At 41.9% G+C, this 18194-nt stretch overlaps 2 protein-coding genes across 2 annotated transcripts in view; both read right to left on the bottom strand.

The window, feature by feature from the left end:
• LOC101174515 (regulating synaptic membrane exocytosis protein 3) overlaps positions 1-7834 on the bottom strand; it is a 41107-nt gene extending 33273 nt beyond the window's left edge. The window contains exon 1 of the mRNA XM_004074021.4: positions 7602-7834. The gene's annotated coding sequence lies outside the window, so the exon portion shown is untranslated. The remainder of the gene's footprint in view (positions 1-7601) is intronic.
• Positions 7835-11946: 4112 nt separating this feature from the next.
• On the bottom strand, positions 11947-16925 carry nupl2 (nucleoporin like 2). The gene is made up of 7 exons (XM_004073866.4): positions 16696-16925; positions 15718-15994; positions 15550-15638; positions 15382-15458; positions 15180-15266; positions 14308-14404; positions 11947-14063 (listed from the first exon to the last, which is right to left on the bottom strand). Exons 1-7 carry the CDS (start codon positions 16817-16819, stop codon positions 13561-13563), a joined length of 1254 nt encoding a protein of 417 aa, XP_004073914.1. The 5' UTR covers positions 16820-16925; the 3' UTR covers positions 11947-13560.
• Positions 16926-18194: the final 1269 nt, after the last annotated feature.

Genomic DNA, 18194 nt, shown 5'->3' with positions numbered 1-18194 from the left:
TGCAAACAAAAAGACATCCAATTATAGGCTTGCTTCTAACAAGTCAGGTCAATTCCAGTTAACTGAAGGTGAGGGATGTGTAAGATAACCCTTTTCACAGCAATTGTGTTAAACTACAAAGAACAAAACAGTCTAAAAGAACTAAAATGACAAGTTTTGATGTTTGAAAATGTTATGTCCTTTACACGTTTTGTGCCAGTGAAGTTTCTCTTTAAATCGCCACAAAGTTAGTGGAATCTCTTATTTATCAATTTGTGGACAATGTATCAAGATCTTTATTCAATCAAGGTGAGAGGAAAAGATTCACAACCCTACTTTTATGGTAAGTATTAATGACTTTATGAATAAAACCCCAACTTTCTTTCTATTGCTATGATTTGCCTGTTTTTCCTGATCAAACAAAAGCGGTTTTCAGTGAGAAGTCAAGTGCCTCACAATGAGTTTTGTGGATAAGAATGAAACCAGAACAAAGCTGCTACAATCTGTGCCTCTTGGAATAAAGATATGCCCCTTTCTAAAAGTATAAACTAGGTATAAACAATTGTCATTGTGATGGGACGTCTTTTGTTGTAGAGACACAACAGGAAGAGAAACTGACAAAGTCAGAAATTGATTATTTACTTCCCAATCGACTGTATACCGTTTTTATCAACACAATCTTGTTTGTATAGTTTTCAACTGATACGGCTGTTGCTCCCAGTACTACTAGATCAATTTTTGATAAGTATCTGCTACTTTTTACATTCCTAGTATAAACTAACAAAATACAACAGTGAAAGAGTTTAAAAATTGTCAAGAAGTAAAAGAAATTGATGAACAATCAGGATTTGGCGTTGAGGTGTACTTCCTCTTAAGACTACCACTGTGCTTGGCTTGGTGATGTGTGAGTGACTAATGTATGTCTCTAAAAGGAAGGGAGTCACTGAAAGAGAGAAACCAGAAGGCAAGCTTTACAGTTACACACAGTAAGAGTGCCAGGTTTTGGGCTAATTAGAAGCCAAATGGATCAAGAACAAAACCACACACAGAGTCACCCTGACGACTGCAAAAAACACATATGCTGTTCTGAGTGTATGAGCCAGAACGAGACAAAAAGCCCAAACTCCAAACCAGAACGGTGTCAACATCAACATCTTTGCTGGTGTACCTGAAACAAACATGACCTTACTCCTAGATTTGATTTAGTCAGAATCACACACAAAGAAGTACAAAGCGTCAGGACCCAAATGACCAAGTTCAGCCACAAGACTATCAGTAATTCACAAAATACTGTATTTAGCGTACTATGAGGTGTACTTAAAAGCCTTGCATTTTTTTAAAGAACGACGTTACGCCTAAATGTCTATCTGATTTCTTATGATGTACAAACAAAGTTGGGTGTTACTGTAAATACGCCAACGCAGCTAACATGTAGCAGTGTCAGACCTTTTTGGGAGTTAGCACAGTCACAGTAATGTTTGTTTAAAAGGATCAATCTGTTTTTTAACATATTGCAAATTTAGGAGTTGCATGTATTTTGAATACGCTAACAAGACTAACGTGGCTAACATGTAGCAGTGCCAGTCTTTTTTTTTTTTTACGTGTTACAAACAAGGTTGGGAAGTACGGATATTGTGAAAACTCTACCGGCTAACGTGTTGCGTGTTACAATCAAGTTCTAGAGTTACTGTGAACATAGTTAATAAAGTATGACTTATTACCGCCAACTCTTTTGTATCATATAATGCGCACAATAGTTTGCTGTGTCTCATACATGACATGAGTTGGAAAATAGACCATTCATTGATGGAGCGTCCTGTAATGCGGAAAATCTGGCACCCAGCTTCACAGCGATCTCATGCCATGTGCGCTCAAAGAAAAATCCCTAACAGGGAGAGAAGTGCATAGGAAGCATGAACGATTGATCCACGCAAATTTGATCCAATGCCGTCTTTAATGAACTGAGTCACAGCATCACTCAGCGATAGCAGACACAAACTCAATCTGTCACACCATGTTTTCTGGAACCCTCCTTTCAAATTCACCGTGACACAAACGCAGTGCACAGAAATCTTCTTCAGGTGCATCAGGGCTCACAATCACCCGCTTTGGCTGATGCTCAGCTTGTCTAGTGTTGGTTTGTGATTGATCAGTTTTGTGTGTTCCGGCCTTTGGTGCTGAATGACAAAAACTGTACTCCTCTTCCTCATGATTAAAGGAAGGATTGCAAACTCACTTGTTTGGCAGTAAAGGATGGAGTGTTAACAAAAACAGAGAAAGAAGACTCAGAACTGTTCGTCTGGGAGGAAAGTGGGTTAAGAGGGGCGTGATGGATTAGATTGGGAGCCTTCCTGACTCATGGCCTGCTTTCTCTGGTGAGTAATGTGGTCAAGAACATCTCTGTCTAACAATCTCAATCCCCCTTATTTCCCTCAGTTGAACCTGGGCACATGCCCTGAGGGGGTCACACACAGAATACATCTTTTGTAAAGCTGAGACTCACTGTTGTATAGGGGCTGTGTAAAGCAGCAGACAACACCTAGATTTCTCTATTTTTGTATTTTTGTGGATGCTGACAGAAAGATTCAACAGGAATGTTTCTGTAATCTGTGTTTTAAGGAGTCCTGAGATTTTTGTATTGATTTCCTGGTGCTCCCTTTTGGACACTGTGTTCCCCCTGCTTGTTATGCTAATTGGAGGGATCTCTTCTTAACAGTCAGCACTATCGCATTTTCAGTTCACAGCTTGAAGAGACAAAATCCTAATGGTATACTACAACAACAACAAAAACACCAATATGTCAATTAAGAGTGCTGCAAATGTATTTTCAAGCCAAAAAAGGAAAAAGTGTATTGTTTTGAGAACATTAAAAGCAGATTTTTATTTGTATTTTTATTTATTTTAGAAAGTGTTATGACTGAAACTGGATGGAGTGATCACTCCCTCTTGGTGTTCCAAACAGGAATGCCAAGGGCTGGCTCCAAGAAGCCAAAATCCCAAAGACTTCTATAGAGAATTTAACAGCTAGAACTAAGTATTTCTATTTATCAGAATAACCATTGTTGATCTGATACCTTTTGAAACATTTTCTTGATAATCCTATTTTTTTAATCATTGTATTTTTTTCTGAAGAGCAAGTTATTCAGGTAATAAACTGACCAATCAGATGCCTCAATAAGAGCATGTGGTCTCACGTTGACTGTTCAAAATGTTTGATTAACAGATTCTTCCCAACCCGCCTTCGAGTGGTAGGGGTGTGAGCTTCCAAGAAGCTCACTCCTGATTGAGTGGTTGCCATAGAAATGATGACTCACATGGACTTGGACCAATCACTGCTTACTGATGACGTCTGGCTCCAATGTGACGGCGTCCATAATGTGCAAAAAAATGTCAACTGAATGGACTTTAGGTAAGCCATTTTCTATGAGGTGACATCACTCACTTGGTCCAGTTCTTTGATACAGTCAATTCCGAAAACCACTAATACTATACTAAAACTAAACCTGTACAAATGGATAAAACACAGGTTTTCTTGCCATAGTACTCTGGATTTAAGTGCCTGACTTTAGTTGAATCCCACCTTGTAGATAGTGACATCTTAGATATTAGCCTTCAGGTGAATAGAAGGATTAAAAAATTCAACTAACAAACTTAAAAAAAACATTCAAACTTTTTTTTTCTTTGTTAGTTTGGGTTAAGATGGCAAAGGAAACTAGTGTTAATATTATTATTCTCTACATGAAACAGCTGATACTGACACTAAATGAAAAGCAACTTTTCATATTGGCTTTTTTGTGCCGATATGCAACACATTGCTAATGTCTACTGTTGCATACCGGAACAAGGTCGCTATTGTCTGTAGCTGCGTTTACATGGGCAAAAGTAATCGGAATGAACGCCTGATTGCAAGAAAAATGCGTCATGTAAATGCCCCGTTCGGAATAGTCTGCCCCGATCAGACTCGTTTGGATCAAAATTTCTTTCCGATCGAGATAGGTGGGTTATGCCGATTGTTGATCCAATCGTGGTGCATGTAAACAGTTCATTCCGATTGTGTGTCACTACTGCTCTGATTTAACGTCATGCATAGACGGTGTTTCGCTCCAGAGAAAGCTTTGGAGCTCGAACAGGACCGACCGGCCACTCTGCGGAGGCCCGGTGAGAAGCGCCGCTCCGCTCTCACCCCGCTGGCTCTCCACCTCTCCCCTCTCTTACACCCCTCACGAGAGAGGTGCTGGGGAGGAGCGCTTCGTGACCCGTGACGTCTGAACCCTGCGTGGTCCTGGCTCGTGTGCCGGTGGACTGAACGTACTGTGTCTCCGAGCAGAGCAGCTGGATTAATAACTTTGTGTTTGAGGGGAGGGAGGACGCTTTGTTACTTGTGCGTTTTGTTGTTTGTCTGTGTGACTGCGATTGTCCCGCCGCTCTCGATTAGCTGCTGCCAGGAGAACTGTGTGTCTGAGCTCGGACTTCCAGCATACACAGCGGCTTTGGGGCGGTGTGCAAACTTTTCAAAGCAGAATGTCGCTCAGTCCTTAGAAACTGTTCAAACAATCACGTGGATTTGTGTTTCCAGTCGTGTTCCGACAAAATAAAAACTGATGTTATTCCCACATATTTAGGTGCAGCCAAGATGCAGATTGCAGCATGAGTTTATGTTCATCAAAGGCTAATGTTGTTAGCGCGTGTTAGCCTCCTAACACCGGCTTCTACCAGCTCCGTTCTTCCACAAAAAAGCACTGACCACACGGATTAAAAATAAAATGATGAGCGAACAGGCGCTTCATAATATTCATAACATTAATAAAAACACGTTTGGAAGATCTTCTCGTATATTACCGAGCTGCTGCATAAATGTATATGACAGCAAAGGTATTTTTACTGTGGGACTCATTTCCTTTTTCCAGTATTTTCAACACTACTGCGCATGCCCAAATGATTTATTCCGACCGAAAGTGTGACCATGTGAACGTTCGTTCTAATCGGAAAAAGTTTTTCTGGGCCCATGTGCACGGTTGAATTTTAATCCGACCGTTGATCCGATCAAGATATTTTTCCCATGTATCCGCGGCTTATGACTAACTGCTTAAACGGTTGTAGAGTTGAAGTAGTCGAAAGAATGTCATCACTGGAGCTAGAGCTCCGGTGTTAAAGAATTAACATAAACGGCTGTCTCTCTCTGCAGTCTAGAAGGTTTGATGCCCATCCTCCACCCCGTTCTCCACCTGCAGCGATGCTTTGGAATGGTCACGCCCCAAACCACCATCTAGGCTCTGGGGTTTATTCATCTATGGTCCGACTTCATCCCAAGCACGCAAGACGTTGTCGGCCCACAACCTATCCGCCAAAGACTGTGGACTTATTTCATGCACATATATTCCTGTAACCAAAAAAAAATCTTTATTTGCCTTCTGAGATCCCTCCTGATTGAAATACAGATAAAGTCAGTTGGACTCGTCCACATTCTGGAGGTCACATTTACTAGATCAGATGGTCAAACGGATGCTGCATCCCCTGGAGAAAACGCATTCAACAGGATCATCTAACAGAGTGCACTGAGAACCACCTCTATCAAATATCCACGCCATGAGTTATAAGAACATCAATAATCTTGCAGAAATTAAATGGTCCTACACATGGAAGTGTTTAAAGTGTTTAGGTCCAGTCGTTCGATTAATCTTAGGAGCAATCGTTGTTGCTGGACAGCGGCTTTGACTTTCAAAAGAGAAAAAACGCTGAAGCCTGCTCACAGCTAAAATAGGAGTCAGCTCAAAGTCTGTCTCCCATTTCTAAGGTGCCCCGAAGTGGGCGGAATCAGATCTGAGCTGTCATGAGAAGCATCGGTCCTTTCATCAGCTGAATGCTGCCCTTTACAGCAAATATTGGAACATGTGTGTGTGCTGGCAAACAGAGGCTCTTTGATGGAAGATGATACATTGCACAACAGTCAGGCTGCCCTTTGGAGATCAGCTGACGTGACGTGACGCAGCTCCGAACCGAGCAATTCACCAGAGCTTAGGGCTGGTCCTCCCAGCCTAAGCGCTGCAGGAATCCTCACATCCAAACATGAAGAAGTTGTGTCTGCAGAATGGAAGGAGCTGCACTTTGTTATTTTTTTAGTAAAGATAATTGATGTTGCAGAAAAATGGAGGCTGACTAGTTCTGACTTCTACACATTCTTTTGCAAGCTACTTAGCTAGGAGTAAGGCAAACATTTTTAAGCTACAGCACATTCAAGTGGCCACTTTCAATGAAAAGTCTATGGAAACGCGCATAAACGTAAACAAGTTGTCGCACTTTTCGTACAAAACAAGCATCCATTGAACGCTGGTTGAAAATGAACTATGTAAACTGTAAACAGTAGGGTACACACGCTGATGGCGTCCATTTTCATTTACGGAAGTGCCGCCCATCTGAAAATGTATCATGTAGGAAAAGAAATAAATGATATGACACCAAGTCTTTCATATATTAGAACAGAGCTGTGAAAGGAAAAGCCTAGAACAAGATTTCCACCACTTCAACATTTTGCCCTGAGCCTCTTCCAACTCTAGGTGACAGGCAGTAGAAAAAGAAAAAGAAAAAGAAGAAGAAGTCCCTCCCTGCTTGTCCAGTGTAAACACCATGGGCTTAATGCTTAATGAACGCACACCACATGCACTGAGTGTCTGTAGCTAAGGGGATACACGAATAAATGGGCCAATTATCTCTATGAAAAGTGCAGAGCTTACCACAAAACACCAAAAAGTGTCCGAAAAACCCAACGGCTTCACCTTCTCACAGCCAAAGAGTCACATGCAGCTCAGGAGAGCCGTCACGTGCATCCCTTGGTCTCCACAGGTGGCTGCCTTTGAAAGGGGGCAGCCATCTGATGGAGTGTCACACCTCAGTGTGAACTTGGCCAGGCCTGAACCACATGAGTAGGCAACCTTTCATTCCCTCCTGCAGCCAGACCAATATAAATAAACTGCAGTAGCATCAAATATTGTTAGCTTTTTGTGAAGTTTATTCCAAAAATTTACAGAAAACAACTATAATAAATAAATGCAAACATGACTACACTGCAAAAACGTATTCTTAAGAAACTGAAAATACCCTTTTATGCTCTGTCTTGCAAGAAATATAATCTTATTAAAGTATTTCAATAGCAAAATAATCTTAGTTTTAGTATGACAACATGTTTTAATGAAAAGAATGTTTTTGTTAAAATGAGAATTCTAAGTAAGACCATTTTCTTACCTTACTGGATGATTTTTGTGCTCATTCAAATAACATTTTTTCAAATATGAGGAATATCTGACTTATTTCAAGTTTGTTTTAAATGATGCTCGCAGGCCTGCAGGTTCAATGCATAATCCTCTGCAGACACTATACTAATAGTTTAAGTAAAGGGCTTAAATTGGAAACTAACCATGACCCCATGAGTGCACATTTTTGGCCCACAGGTTTCAGCAAAGACAAAATTTGGTCAAGCCCCCAGACTGACCCTACACCCTTATTCAGTAAGATTTAAATGCATAATTTTTCATCCATTCATGCATGAATTTCTTCAATTCTTGCATCAGTCTCGAGCTGAAAGCCAGCCTCACTGTTTCCAAATGAAAAGCAATCCATGCACTCACCACTTGACAGCGAGGAGCGGCTCAGGAAAGGTGCAGGGAGAGGGGCGGAAGTTGTCAGATGAAGGTTTGTCTCTGAGGTTTCTGTAAGAATCGCATCGTTTGGGTTTGGGTTCTGCGGCGGCGGCGGCTTTGCTGGAGATGTGTCCGCTCAGAGCTGCTCTGCTGCCGGACACTCTGCATCCGAGGTGCGCTGCTGAGGAGGGAGGAGCGGGAGGAGACGGAGACCGGGAGGAGGGAGACAGACAAGAAGGGAGGAACACAAGCAGACCCGTCAAACAGCGACCACGTGTGGCCACATTGGGAAGTGACTTCAATAAAAGACAAAGAAACATCGGCGGGAGATGGTCAAAACCTTCTCAAGAAAAACATACTTAACTGGAATTTAAAAGTATTCATCCAATTCTGCGCTGTTAAAAACTGTATGTGAGAAAGAAGGCCTGGCCAGAACATTACAAAATTGTTCTTTAACATTTTTTTGGAAAGAAATATGTATTTTGTGGGGACAAATTAATATTTATTAAGCATAAATAAGCAAATTGTTGACACCAATTCGCTATTTAAGGGCACATATTAGCATTTTGTGGGCAAATAGCATTTCGTGGCCACAATTTACTATTTTATGGCCATAAATTGACATTTTATTTGCATTTTGGTTTAGCATTTTGAAGCAAAAGTTGGTAATTTGTTGAATCAATTTTCATGTTCTCGGCAAAATGTAGAATTTTGTGGCCACAAAATTTTATTTGCATTTTGTGCAAACAAACTAGTATTTTGTGGACACAAATTTGTATTTTGTGGGAAAAAATTAGTATTGGGAATTAAAGCTCCTAATGAACTAGCACAAAATTGTAAATTGTACAGACACAATACTCATTCATGGCCAAAAACTATGAATTTGTGGGAACACTTATTATTTTGAGAGTCATGTCCCTGGCTCCGTTCTTGAGTAATGAGAAAACGTTCAAATTTGACATCTAAATTCACTTTTACATTCTGACAAAAATCAAAATCCTCACATTTCTTTGAAATTTTCTTTGAAAATCTAATTTTAGAAAGTGCCTCCCTACCCCCCCTGTCGCTGTTATGAAGGAATGAGGAACTGGGAAATCAAGGACACAAGAGCACGGATTGCTAATCCAATAGAGACTTTACTGAAGAAGAAAACCAATGAGAAACAACACATTTGTTTTAGGCTCTTAAAGGAGGTCAACCTAACATTGCAGCCCAAATGAATCTGCAACATTTTCAAGATTCAAGATTTGTTTATTGTCATTTCACACATAGTATCTGCAGAGAAATACACAGGTGAGATGATGTTGTTTCTCACTGGTATGACAGTGCAAAGAAAGCAAGCAATAAAATAATCAACTCAAATAAAAATAGCAATAAAATAAAATAGAGACCAGCATTCAGTGTTAAGTAAACAGTCTCCTGTTTTTAAACTGACTGTGCATTTAGCAGCAGTCTTTTTACGAGGGGTGGTTGGTTGTTAGAGTCTGTATGCATATGTCTTTAGGTGGTGTGGGGGTTGAGTCAATCCATTGGGTCTTTTTGGAGGACAGTCCATTCAACAGCCTCACAGCTTGTGGGAAGAAGCTTTTTAGCATCCTGCTGGATCTGCAGCTCATACTCCTGAACCTCCTCCCAGATGGCATGAGGGAGAACAGTCCATGAGAGGGGTGCTGGGGGTCCCTGATGATGGAGGCTGCGCTGCTCATGCAGCTCCTCTCAGATCGGGAGAGGTGCACCAACAATCCTGCTTGCAGTCCTGACAATCCTACTGAGCTTAAACCTTGCAGCTGCCAAACCAGGATGTAAAGCTCTGTGTCAGAATGTTCTCAATGGTGCCCTTGTAGAAGGTGATGAGGTGAGGTGTTGGAATTCCTGCCTTTCGGAGTCTCAGGAGGGGATGGAGCCACTTTTGTGCTTTCCTGATGACCATTGTGGAGTTGGTGGATGAGGACAGGTCGTTGGTGAGATGCGCAACTAGGAACTTGACGCTGTCGACCTTCTGCACAACAGCACCGTTTATGGTCAGATGTGAGTGGGGGTGATTGCCAGATGCCCTAAAGTTGATCACCATTTCTTTCATTTTGTCCAACTTTGATCTGGAGGTTATGGGATTTACACCACACTGCTAGCTGCTCCACCTCCATTCTGTAAGCAGATTTATCATTGTCGCTCATGACACCAATACTGTTGATGTGTAAACTTAACAATGGGGTTGGTGCTGTATCGAGCTGCACAGTCATGCGTGAGCAGACTGAACAGCAGTGGGCTCAGGACGCACCCCTGTGGTGTGCCCGTGCTCACTGAGATGGGCCTCGATGTTGACTGTCTGCAACCTGTCCCTCATAGAGCTGAGCGTCCTACTGCAGTTTGCCGTGTCCACACCTAGTAGCCCCAGCTTCTCCACCAGCTGCTGTGGAATGATGGTGTTAAAGGCCGAGCTGAAGTCGATGAAGAGGACTCTAGTGTAGGTGTTTTTCCTCTCCACGTGTGACAGTGTACGGGGGAGAGAGGTGAAGATGGCATTTTCCGTGGATCGATTTGCTTCATATGCATATTGTAAAGGGTCCATATTTATTGGAAGATTGCTCTTGAAGTGATTTAGGACCAAGTGCTCCAGACATTCTGCCCCAATGGTGAGAGGGTCACAGGGCGAATGTCGTTTGGGCAGGCTGGATTTGACTTCTTTGGGACTAGAGTAATAACAGCAGTTTTAAGGTGGGTTCAAATGCCTGCCTGAGTGAGGTGTTAAAGATGTCGGTGAAGACATCTTTCAATTGCTCGGCGCAGTCCTTCAGAACCCGTCCAGGGATGTTGTTCAGGCGGGTCGCTCTGGGTGGATTGACGGTGGAGAAGGCCTTCCTCACCTCAGCGGTTGACAACTGCAATGCTGTGTCGCTGGAAGATAACGGGAGCATCTGTGCCTGGATGGAGTTGTGTACTTCAAACTGGGCGTAGAAGTTGTTCAGTTTCTCTGGTAGAGAGCGGTTGTTGTGGCTGCATCTCCAGATTGAAATGCCTTGTACCGGTCTCTCAACAGGGAACAAACATTTCCCGTCAGCCAAGGCCTGCAGTTTTTTATATTTATTAGACTTGAATTTTGCTTAAATTATGCAGAATCAATGACAATACTGGACATTTTTCCAGCAGTGAAAGAGGTGTGAGGTTTTTGTGAAAGCTGCAAAGCAGGGATCTTTGCGTCCATGTCTGGAAAACGTTCACAGACAGATTTGGTTACTATCAGGTTTAAACTGACCTGAAGCGACAATGAAACTAGCTGCTCCAAGGATCAGACGAGCAAAGGCTTGGCTGCTGATTGGAAGCAGACATGCTGACTGGGAGAGATGATTAATTGAACACAGTCTGGTCTGGAGGAAGAGCAGTCAGGGGGAAAGACCACAGCCGGCACAACACACAAACACCGGCAAGATTTGGCTCGGTGTGAGTCGAAGAGCAGACTTTAAATAGAGCAGGTCACTGTGCGCGAGGAAGAGATCCCTTAGAAAAAGACTAAATAAATCTTCAGATTAAATTGGAGCATTTTAGGTTCCTAATATACAGATGGTATATCAAAAGTAAATTTGTTCTGCCTCACTTTTAGTACAGACTACATAAATATGTAGTATACTACTTTTTGCTGAGGGATGCACACATGTGCAACAAGAGAACTGAGAACACAAAGCTCTACCATGCCCATCGATGCTTTCATAATAAATAAATAAATAAATGAATCCCAGCCATGTTAAAGTTTAAGTCCCAGCAGTGGTTTAACCCCCATTTCAAACTGACAGCCGAGAAGGAAGGGATGAAATCAACTGTGGAATTGAACCCACCACCTTTCAGTTTTAGGGTAGACGCTCTACCAAGAGGGCAAAAAGCTAATGTTTAGATCTATGACAAATATGATATGTATGGATTATGAACGAGAGTCTCACTTTGATTATTTCATAAACATTTAATGAGCATTTTTTTTAGGAAAAGTGATTAGATGAATTGACAAATTCATAATTACTTTTGATTATTTAACCCTCTTTTTACATTTTGATTTAGGTTTTTTAAGGGATCTGAAATTTGGAAACCTGTCATCATTTTTCTAAAATCATTGAGCATATTTTTGAAATCAATCCCTGGCTATGCATTAATGCTCACATGCTTTCACGTCAGTTTTACTTCACCACTCTAAAGGGATTTTTTGAATCGTTAAACACCCACTCTGATGAAAATAGTGTTATTTTTTACGCATTCTTGTGGCATTTTTTCTGATTATGGAGGACATAAAGAAAATTAAGCTCAAAATTAAATTTCTGAGGATTTATTTATTCAAATCGCTGCCATATTTTTTTTTTTGTATCGCTAATATTAGGTTTGGGTATGCGAGGGGCTGTAAGCTAGCAGGAGAGAGTGTAAACAGAGAGCTCTCAGCCATAGGGAGGGGAAGGGAGGGTGGGGTTGCTCCACACCCCAACTGTTGGGGAAAAAGAGGGGAATTTCTCATGAACTCCTGCCGCTCTACAGAAACTATGTCCTAGAAAACAATGCAGGTTTTTTTATTTTGACTAAAAACAGTCTAATCATTCAAATAAATCCACTGGGATCCCTTTGAAAAAGGATGATCGGAGTTGGACTGCTCTAAATTACCACAGCACTCTGAACCCAGAAACAGATCAAGAGCGTCGCCTGATAAAACATGTTTGCAGCTGAAACACATACATGTGCAGCCGAGCCCCTTACAAAGCCGGCCACTCATACGGCATGAATCACACCGTGTGGATCGATCCACGCTTTCCCTACAGGCTGACTTCTGCTACAGGACATAATCAATTCTTCCTCAGGATTCATTCTTCCAATTACCAACCCTTGTTCTGTGGAGAAAGGAGGCTGGAGTGCAGCAAGCTTTGATCGCATAAGTCCAGATTCAGAACCATCCTGAAGAAAAGGAAAGCCACAGGAGAGCGCCGCCGCCGCCATAAGCTCCAGCTTCTAGTGCAAACAGAGCATTAAGACACAGGTTTCCAAATACAGGGTCCCTACACACAAACGGCCTCCATGTGATCCAGAGGGCTGAATCAGCTCAGTCTGTAAAACTGCAGCACCGAAAGCTACAATGCTGATTTCAAATGACAGAATTGTATATTCAAAACATCTGTCCTCTATAAAATATACATCCAACTGGACTCCAAGAAACACAAACATCTGAAATGCAGAAAAAGAGATTTTTTTTATGGACTTAAATGTAGTGAAAATATAAAAAAATTGAGCTTTCACAGACGTCACTTCCATAAAACACTGCAGATGAATTATGTCTTCCAGCACGGGCTGGTGGGAGGTTCCTGGATAAATAGCACGCTGTAGATCAAAGCTGATGTCCTGCGACCTACAATGTTTGGACCCGGACGAGCATTCAGCTCCAGATGAATTCACCCAAACCCCAGCTGTCACTGAGCCCAACAAAGAAACTTACCCTGAACGTCTCACTTAGTCTTAGTTTCTGTGCTTGTGTAAAAAACTCTTGATTTTCTTATATTTTGAGAAAATAGGTTTTAAACATAAATCAAGTCCCACTCCCCCTACTGACCGATATGTCCAATGACAATCTTCTCTTAAAAAGGTGGTTTTTTAAAGCACAAATAATAATCCACTAACAAAAACACAACTTATGGATGGATTGTGTTTTTTTACAAAGAAAAATTTTTTTTAAGAGACTTCTAAGATTGTAACTGTATATCAGTAAGTAGGGGGACTGGAACTTGATTTAAAAAAAAAACACTATGATGCTCATAATTGGTAAAAAGAAAATAATAATAATACATAAAACCAAAATAAAAATTGAGGATTTCAGGAAAACTGTCCAGAACAAAAGGAAGTTTTCATTAAAAAATAAAAGCCTCTCCACATCCTTCTTTTCCTGTAAAGTTCCTTTTCAAACATTTTATTGACTTCCTTCCACCCATCATAGCACTAACAGGTTTGCTGGGGGGGGCTTGAGAGGAATCTGACCAAGAGTGAATCTCTTAGCTTTGAACTGCTCCAGCTCCTCCTGAGTCAGCTGGCTCTCAGATGAAAACAGGCTGTCCGACTGAGCTCCAGCTCCTGCAGCGGCTGAAGCCGCCCCAAATCCTCCGCTCGTTTGTGGAAACGCGCTACTTCCACCAGCTGCAGTGGTGGCGGTGGCTCCGGCGCCATCCATCCCGCCAAATCCGGCTGGAAATAAGCCCAACGCAGAGGCGGATCCGAATCCTGGAGCTCCTGCTGGTTTGTCAGAGGGTGGAGCGAAGGAGAAGTTCGAAGCTGAAGGTCCGGCAGGAGCGCCAAAGCCAGAAGGAGGCTGTGATGGAGATCCGAAGGGGCTGCCGAACCCTGCCGGGGTGGCCGCCGCCGATATCAACCCAAATTCTGGGCGCTTTTCAGGAATGCCAAAGCTGCCGGTCTGGGCAGGAGCAGGTGAACCGAAACCTGCAAGTCAAATGACAGATAGAAACAGAAAAGTGAGCATTTTTAATCACTGATACGGTTATGACAGGACCATGGGTCACTTTTCATTCATCCTCCCCCTAAATTAACAGCATCACTAATAATTTGCACAAATGTATGCTGCATGTCATACATACACCTCAGTTAGTTCCTCTTTGTAGTCAATAACAAAAATTTTTGAGGTCAAAATGACATCAACTTTAAATGTGTTCAACACAAACAGAACCTTTGCCTCCAAAGCCGGGCGTAGAAGATCCAAACTCAGCGGGGGCCCCGAAGCCTCCTGCAGACCCCTGAGGTCCCGCGCCGTTCAACTCTGCAAGCTGCAAAAGCAAAACCTGTCAGCGAGTTCCAACGTCACAACAAAATGTAGAAAAATGTGTGTTTGGTGGATTATTGCTGTTTTCCAGAAACATTCTAGTGTTCCTTTCCCTCCCAACGAGAATCTGTGGCAGAAAATGGACCTTAAATCATCCCACAGGAAGAAATGTGCTCCAACTCAAAGAAAATATGAGTAAGAATACAAATGACAGACAACCTAATATTTGGGAAAAGTAGAAACTAAACGGATAAATGTGCAATTTTGATGAGCTGGTCAAACAGAGAGATGAAATAAATAATGGTTTTATTTCCTGTCCATGTGCCATCACTTCAAAGGGAAAGAAGACTAAAGGACAGAAGCCCACAAAAACAAACATTCTTAGCTTTTCTGTTGTACAGTGTTCCCTCGTAATGTTCCTTTTCATTGCAATTTTCCCCTCTTTACAGTGTGCTGCGCCCTGATTGGCTGTTGGTTTGGTCGTCCATGTCTGTATTCTTTTAGTCAAACCTGCATAAATCTTTAAACGCGATCACATCTTTGGTTTCCTTCTATAATACTGGACTTATTTTTTTCTATGAAGGGTTGAACTTTCAGCGTTTAATAGTGCGAAAATGTTCCTTTTTTTGTCTGAGAAAAGTGTAGAAAAGTGGGCAGTGAGGAGATTTGCAGCCTTAAATCATTTACAATCTTGTCGCAGGTTCTTTTCAAGTCCTGCTATTAACAAAGGGAACGCTTTATTTGAGACCACGGCTGAAAACGGTAAAGATGTGTCTCACCAGTGCAGCTCGCGTGCTGGGATTCATGCTCTTCAGCTCCTGGATTCTGTTTTTCCGCTGACTCAGCAACTGATTGACACCGTTTATCTAAACACACAAAAATTAAACACTGTTGTTGTGTTTATCCTGACAAATCTTTGTGACACTTCAAAAATAAAAAATAACTAAGCGGGCATTCACAGACAGAATAACAGATGCTCACATAAGTCTGCAGGTCCCCTGATGCTCTTTTGGAGTAGTACTCCAGCCTGAGCTCCTCAGGAGAGAGATCCGTGAAGCCTGAGGAGAACAAATAGAAAAGATTTAGATTCTCCATGCTCGCCAGGTCCTCCGAACACGATCAATATTTCAACGTTATCGTGGAAGAGACCTGATAAAGATACTTTGGCGATGGAATAACAGGAGAAGCCCCACTGCCCCGAACTCTCCCAGACATCCATGTCCATCTGGATCATCTCCCTGTTTGACCATGAGACCCGTTAAGACATACGAGGGAAAGTCAGGCATTGTGGCGCAAATAAATAAAGAGGCAACGCACAGTTTTTTACTGTCATCCTCCTCTGCAGCTGTTCCTCCTCTTCCTCCCCTGTCAACGAAGCTTTTAGAGGTATCCAGCGATGCAAATCGGTTCTGAGTGGAGAAGGAGAATTCGGAGCTTTTCACATGGTCTCGTCTCCCTCCACCTCCTCCACCGCTGCCGCCGCCGCCACCTCCTCCTCCACCCCAGTCGTTTCTCCCGTGGGAGGAGAAATAGGAAGGTTGGATGTAACCTCCTTTTTGTTGGGAGGGATTGACCCAAACTCTGTTTCCAAACCCTGAAAGGAACAGATGAGAACCCGGCAACAATGTTAGGAGCACAACATTTAGCCGAACGCAAGTTGATGGATTTCTATCATTTTACCATTTCACCAATGAAAAACTCTGTCCACCCGTCTCTTTTTGGCGCTGACATCTTAACGTTTATCTCTTCCTCTGCCATTCGTATCTCCCCCTCTACCTCATTTTCACCTATCAGAAACTGTGTTTAATGCATCGTTTACTATCTAATGCATCATTTAATCCTGGTTTGAGCCGTCCAGGTCCTGCGGTTTTTGAACAGGACGGGGTTCTTGGTGGTCTTAGTGTGAAAAACGCAGCAGAATGTTCCTGGTTGATAGTCTGCCCTCCTTTTACACCAAAACCTCCCTTTGGGTTGAATATTAAGCCATTTAGACGATCGTTGGACCAGTAGTCATTCTATTTTACTTTTTCATTATTTTAGTCTTACATTAATCGTTGTAAGGAAAGTAGTTTCTTTTAAATAACAACAAGTAAACAAACAGTAACACAGTTTGGACTGAAGGGACGTTACGGTTATGTGTTTTTTATTAATTAAAAGTGATTCAAATTCATTACAAAAAACGAATAACGGTGACTTGTTTAAGTTGTATTACAGACTTGCATTTCAAAGTGAAAAATAAGAAAAAGCAGACAGAATCACAATCAGTAATCAGGAAACGGCTACTTGTGGTGGTACCTCCATGTTCTCCTCTAGGCTGCTGCTGACCGCCACCTCCTCGACCTCCACCCCTCGGATGCTCATTCCAGCATTTTTCCCCGTATCGACACCTGCCCTGAAGGAAAAAATTACAAACTACCATGTTTAACACTGTTTTCTGTCGTCCAACTTGCCCCAAACACAGCGGAGCTCGGTAGTGTTATTTACGGCAAGTGAAGCTCGTCGCACAATATTTACGTCCTCGCTTCTCATTGGGTGTTTCCAATTCGAGGGCGTTCGTTTTTTTCTCCCTGTTTTTTCGTGTTTTTTTTTTTTTTTTTTACAAATAATCTTTATTGAAAAAAAGTCACAAAATGAAAATGTGTCTACTTTGCAATACACCGATAGAAAAAAGTAAATAGCTGTATTTCTTTTACAGCTTTATTCCACAAAATGGAAGTACATACAGTACACAACACAGTTTTACAAAATAAAATCCAAAAATGCCAGAGGAGCATACACATAACATCCATTGTATACAAAAAAATTCAAGGCTCTGGAATTATTACATTTAATGCTCGAGAAATTTGACTGCTATCCTTCAAAAAAAGAGTCTTATCATCAGAATAGCTGCATTCTTTTTTCTTTTTTTTTCTTTTTTTCAAAAATCTTTATTGAAGAGGATCATAGTAAAAACAAGTCAATTTTAAAGTACACAGGTAGAAACAAGAGCAGTATAAGCAGCAAGTTGTTATTCTGTACATTTAAAAAATTCCAGGGAGTCAAAGGTTCATATAGCTTTGGGGTTAGAATAAGATATATATAAGACTCATCCTCGGTAAGTATTTATTTATGCACGGAACGGGCGCGCGCACACACAAGCGCACACAGGGGCGTGCACATGCGATCCCGCACACACACGCCGACATACTGCAATCACCTCACACAGGCTCTCATAGGACGCACGCGACACGCAGCTCACATAGCCAGAAAACGTTCACGCGCACAGCGCTTCTCAATGCGGGCACGCGCACACGGACTGGTACACAAGCACTACTTAGCTTTACACCTTTTCAGTCAGAGCAGTTATGAACAGTCTTAACATCGTTAGCTGGAATGTGCGTGGACTTGGCTCTGAGCCAAAGAGACTGAAAGTGTTAAATCACCTGGATGGTCTAAAAGCAGATATAGCTCTACTGCAGGAGACCCATTTATCGAATTCTTTGAATCACCTTATGTGCTGCTTACAATTTCCAGTTATATACTCTGCCAGTTACAACTCCAAACAACGAGGAGTTGCTGTTTTAATTAATAAAAATCTTAATTTTACTCATAAGGATACAGTTACTGACCCAGAAGGCAGATTTGTAATCATTAATATATCCATTCAGAATAAGGACTTTTGTATAGTGAGTATTTATGGTCCTAATGTTGACGACTCTTCCTTCTTTCACAGATTCTTCACCTCACTCTCAGTTCACTCTGACTCCACAATCATTATAGGAGGAGACTTCAACCTTGTTTTAGACCCTGAACTT

The sequence above is a fragment of the Oryzias latipes genome, chromosome 11 (assembly GCF_002234675.1).
Source record: "Oryzias latipes chromosome 11, ASM223467v1".
NCBI lineage: Eukaryota > Metazoa > Chordata > Actinopteri > Beloniformes > Adrianichthyidae > Oryzias > Oryzias latipes.
This window is presented reverse-complemented; position numbering and strand designations above follow the sequence as displayed.